The 4,252-nt window shown below is 48.7% G+C and overlaps 1 protein-coding gene across 1 annotated transcript; it reads left to right on the top strand.

Annotated features, from left to right (window-relative positions):
• Window positions 1-1,631: 1,631 nt before the first annotated feature.
• Window positions 1,632-3,798, top strand: LOC139055777 (uncharacterized). Its single transcript, XM_070533323.1, has 4 exons — window positions 1,632-1,806; window positions 1,897-2,059; window positions 2,655-2,836; window positions 3,794-3,798. Exons 1-4 carry the CDS (start codon window positions 1,632-1,634, stop codon window positions 3,796-3,798), a joined length of 525 nt encoding a protein of 174 aa, XP_070389424.1.
• Window positions 3,799-4,252: the final 454 nt, after the last annotated feature.

Genomic DNA, 4,252 nt, shown 5'->3' with positions numbered 1-4,252 from the left:
GGCACGTTCACGTCCGTGTAGCACTCATTTCCAAACCATTCCAGCACGAAGGATACCATCCACTGGCCGTCGTCGCAGGAAGAGCTGGGAAAGGGCGCTTGCCCAAGTGCACTCGCCCTTTCCCAGCCCTTCCCGCGACGAACAAGAGAGATATCCGCGGTTCGTCCCCTCCCCTACCTCTTGTACCTCCCTCTTCACTTGCCTGCCCGAAAAAAGAATACATTCAGAGCGACTGCCGGGACTGATTTTTTTTTAACATCTCGGAGGAGGAGGAAAGAACTTTATTGTGTGCCCTGCGAGTTGGTGGGGAGGGCCAAAGGCCCCGCCTAGGTGACGGCCAGGAGTTCTTGGGTCCTGGCGGCATCCTCGGCCCGCTGGACGGCCCATAATTGATCTTCGAGGGCGGGGCTGAGCAGCGCGGCTTCCCAGCGCGTGCGAAGGCTGCTGCTAGAGGCCGCGTTTTCTTTATTGTTATTTAGCCCTCTGCATACCCATAATATATGCTCCAGAGTGGCTCTGGATTCACATGTTTTGCATTTGTCCGTAGGATAAACATCCGGATATATGATGTGCGAGAGCGCAGGATTCGGATACGTCCTAGTTTGTAACTGCCGCCATGCGACAGACTGCTTCTTTGTCAATTTTGCGTGAGGTCGCGGGAATATGCACCTCTGTAACCTATAATGTTTCGTAATGTCATTATATGTTGTCATTCTGTCCTCCCACTCCCACTCATTTACCGCACCGTCACGTCCGGAGGGTGTCGAGGCGTCACTTGCGACTGCGGCTCGGTCCGTAAGCCCTCGAGCCGCGTCATGTGCCGCCTCGTTGTTGCCGTCCTCCGCGAGGGTGTGAGCGGGTGTCCAGGTGATGTATATCTTTCTTTTGTAATTTTGCCCTCCTGCAAGAAGAATTCGTAGTGCCTCCGGGGAGATTCGGCCGTTGGCAAAGTTTCTTATTGCCGTCTGGGAGTCGCTGACTATCACGGTTGCGTTAGTCTGAGCTGCTGCGAGCGCTATGGCTACTTCTTCAGCTATCTCGTTACTTGTGGTGCGTATCGTCGCGCATGTCTTGCACCGTTTATCCCTATCGATTACGGCTGCCGTAAATCCCCGTCTGCGACTGTATCGAGCCGCGTCTACGAACACTGCGTCCTTCGCTGCCGAATTTCTTCTGTATTTGCTTCGCTCTGTTCTTTCTTCGGTCCTCATTGTGTTCTGGGTGCATGTTCTTTGGTAAGGGAGGTATTACCAATCTTTCCTTTGTATCTCTCGGGATGTCCACCTTGACACCATGCTGTGTGTGGTAACCTATGTCTAATCTCTCTAGGATGTGTCTGCCTGCTCTAGTCTTAAGGCGCCAATACACTCCGACGTAACGCGCGCGCGCGCGCGCGCGCGTCATGGCGACGTTACGTTGGCGAAAACACGACCCTCTACAGTCCGGCGGCATCCGGCGCCGACGCGGCCGGCGGCATTCGGCGCGCTCGGACGTCGTCCGGCGCCGAATGCAACCGACTGCATTTCGCGCCGACCGCGCCGAGCAAGTTAGCGCCTAGCGCCCTCTCTCGTCGAGGTAGAGACTCTCTACCTCGCCGGGCTGAGCCATCTCGCCGGCTGAGCCAGAACGAGATGGCCTCTTCCCAAGACAGCGTGCCCGACCTGTGCGGCTCCGAAATTGAAAGGTTTCTGCACGCCGTCCAGCAACACCCGTGCGTCTACGACACGAAAAGGATGGATTACCGGGATTCAGAGCGGAAAAACAACGCGTGGGAGCAGATACGCGTATGCTCTGGCCTCTTGACAGGTGCGTAAATGCTTCGCACGTGTGTGTATACGTCTCCGGACATGCTATACACTCAGCGCCTGTTTGTTTGTCTTGTTTTCCCTGTTTCAGTCGAAGAGTGCTTAAAATTATGGAAGCGGCTCAGGGACCGATATACCCGTGAGTTGAAAGCCATTGAAGCTACAAAAAGGAGTGGCAGCGGCTACGTGTCTCGGCGGACCTGGGAATTCACGGAGTCCATGGCCTTTTACAAACATTGTGGCCGTCCGAGGAAGTAAGTTATGCATTTTCGAAGTGATCACATTCATACCTGCTTAGTATTGCGTTCACTTAGATGACTTTGTTTTGATGACTTGGTTTGTTGCTCACGACAATTATGTCATGCAGTGAAGCAGACGGAGTTTGCTGGGCCCTTTACGCGATCGTGATTCGTTTTGTGTTTTCCGAGTGCTCATCATTAATATTTTGTGTATGTGTTCACTTAAGATATAGAAGTTTGTTGTGCTTGCCTCCTCCTGCGGCCATTTATTTCTTCCTCCACAGACTGCTCAGGGTAACTATACAACTGTCCCTTTAATCCTTGCACGAAATATCAAATGAACACTGTGTACTTCGACTAGATTTCCGGTCTCAATGGAGTTATCCGCGTGTGGACGGCGTCTATGACTTGCACGCGACTTCTTAAACCCGCTTTCTTTTAAAAGCGAGTAAAGCGGTAGTACAGTCTACATATGATACTATTGGCCCAAAAAATCCTTCGGCATTCTGAGCGAGCTATAAATCCAAATGTAAAGGGGACAGAAGCATGTCTTTAGTTGACAGTCGTGCACCTGCTTCCCTTTGCAACAGTGTAAGCTTTTTCTCTGCAGAACCGCATGCAGCCTGGAGCCAGCCACTTGTGGTGATGATGGTGAGACCGCCGAGACCATCTTCGCATCTATAGCTAATACGCCGCCATCACCCTCAGGCGTTGAAAGTTTCGAGGAATCCCCACAGGAGCTACAAACGCCAGCAACGCCGCCACCATTGGCAGAACGACCGTCGGTAGCCGGTAAACACGAGGCTGCAGCGAAGCACAAGAAAGTGAAAAAAATGACCCTTTTGAAGAGCAGTTGTTGTCTAGACTTGACAGCAAGATGTCAGAAAATGAGGCGTTTGGAGTGTCTATCGGCCTCAGCCTGGACAAGATGCCCCGTAAGGTGGCACTGAAATGCAAAGCCCAGATAATGACACTGATTGCAGAAATGGAGGACGAAGACAATGGGCAAACCATCAGCATTAATTAAACTTTGCTTGTGATAATTCTGTGATATTTTTTCTCTGTAAGTAGTGCCACACTTTAAAAATTAGAAGTTTTCAAGAGTTGAACGCGATAGCGTAAATATGCTATGTTGGCTTCGGAAATCATGGAAGACTTGCTTGCTGGTTTGTTCGCTTGCTATTTTTGCTCATAGGCAATGCCGACACCGAATTTTCCGCGAAACGATCTCCTAAATTCGATCGTATTAAAAGGTAGCTGATGAATACAAATTCAATTTATGGCTGGCTACATTCCAAAGCCATGATGTCATCATGAGGCACACTGTAGTATGGAGTTAATTTTGACTGCCTCTGATACACTATGAAGCCGCTAAATTAAAGTACAGAGGTGTTCTGGCATTTCGCCCCTGTCCAAATGCGGCCACAGGGCCTGGAATCAAACCCTCATCTGTATTCGCAGAGCGACACTTCACCTGCTAAGCTTCCATGCCGGTTTATCAGTACAGAGAATGCAAATGTGATATGATGCAAGTGTGATATGCTGTTACCCAAAGCTGTGATAAAACATTTGGAGTGCCAGTATACGGACAATTGTTCCTATGCAAATATTATGTTGAACACTACATAGTATGTTACTGTGAGCATTTCTTTCATGGTGATGTGTATTCGATCCATTACTATCCAAGATCTTAGTCTAGCGTTAAGAGTGGTATTCTGTTTTTTTGTGTGTTTTTTTTTGCATTTTCAGCATGACATGCTTCAGAAAGTGCATTTGTTTTGCATTTCTTGTCGGTCTTTCTAATGTGGGAATATTTTACAATATGTGATAGATATCCTTACCTATTTTTAATGTCATTGTGCACCTTACAGAAAGTTTCATTTTTGCCACGCGCAAGGTATATTGAGCACCGTATACAGTAGTACAAAATGTTCAACATCAGTCTAATACATAGGCAACAGTTTGCATGCAGCATCAAACAAAAGGCTCAATTGCACTATGACGATGAATATGTTATTCTCAGGTGTTTTTCCTACACATTTCAGAGGTTTGTTCAGATTATTCCAATGCAACATACTAGGCCAAGGGAACGGAGGACACAGGCTGGCAGTTGAGATGACACACACACGTGTGCGGACACAAAACACAATTTACCCAAAGCAGTAGCCAGCCACTTTAATGAACATGGACATATGTTTGACAAAGCAA

This window comes from Dermacentor albipictus, chromosome 2 (genome assembly GCF_038994185.2).
Source record: "Dermacentor albipictus isolate Rhodes 1998 colony chromosome 2, USDA_Dalb.pri_finalv2, whole genome shotgun sequence".
Taxonomy (NCBI): domain Eukaryota; kingdom Metazoa; phylum Arthropoda; class Arachnida; order Ixodida; family Ixodidae; genus Dermacentor; species Dermacentor albipictus.
This window is presented reverse-complemented; position numbering and strand designations above follow the sequence as displayed.

What these genes read in the sequence shown, in the direction of transcription:
- LOC139055777 (XM_070533323.1), top strand. Translation starts at nt 1,632, where the DNA reads ATGGCCTCTTCCCAAGACAGCGTGCCCGACCTGTGCGGCTCCGAAATT. An exon ending in ATGCTCTGGCCTCTTGACAG is followed by an intron (nt 1,807 to 1,896) that starts GTGCGTAAATGC and finishes TCCCTGTTTCAG; the next exon opens with TCGAAGAGTGCTTAAAATTA. An exon ending in CATTGTGGCCGTCCGAGGAA is followed by an intron (nt 2,060 to 2,654) that starts GTAAGTTATGCA and finishes TTTTCTCTGCAG; the next exon opens with AACCGCATGCAGCCTGGAGC.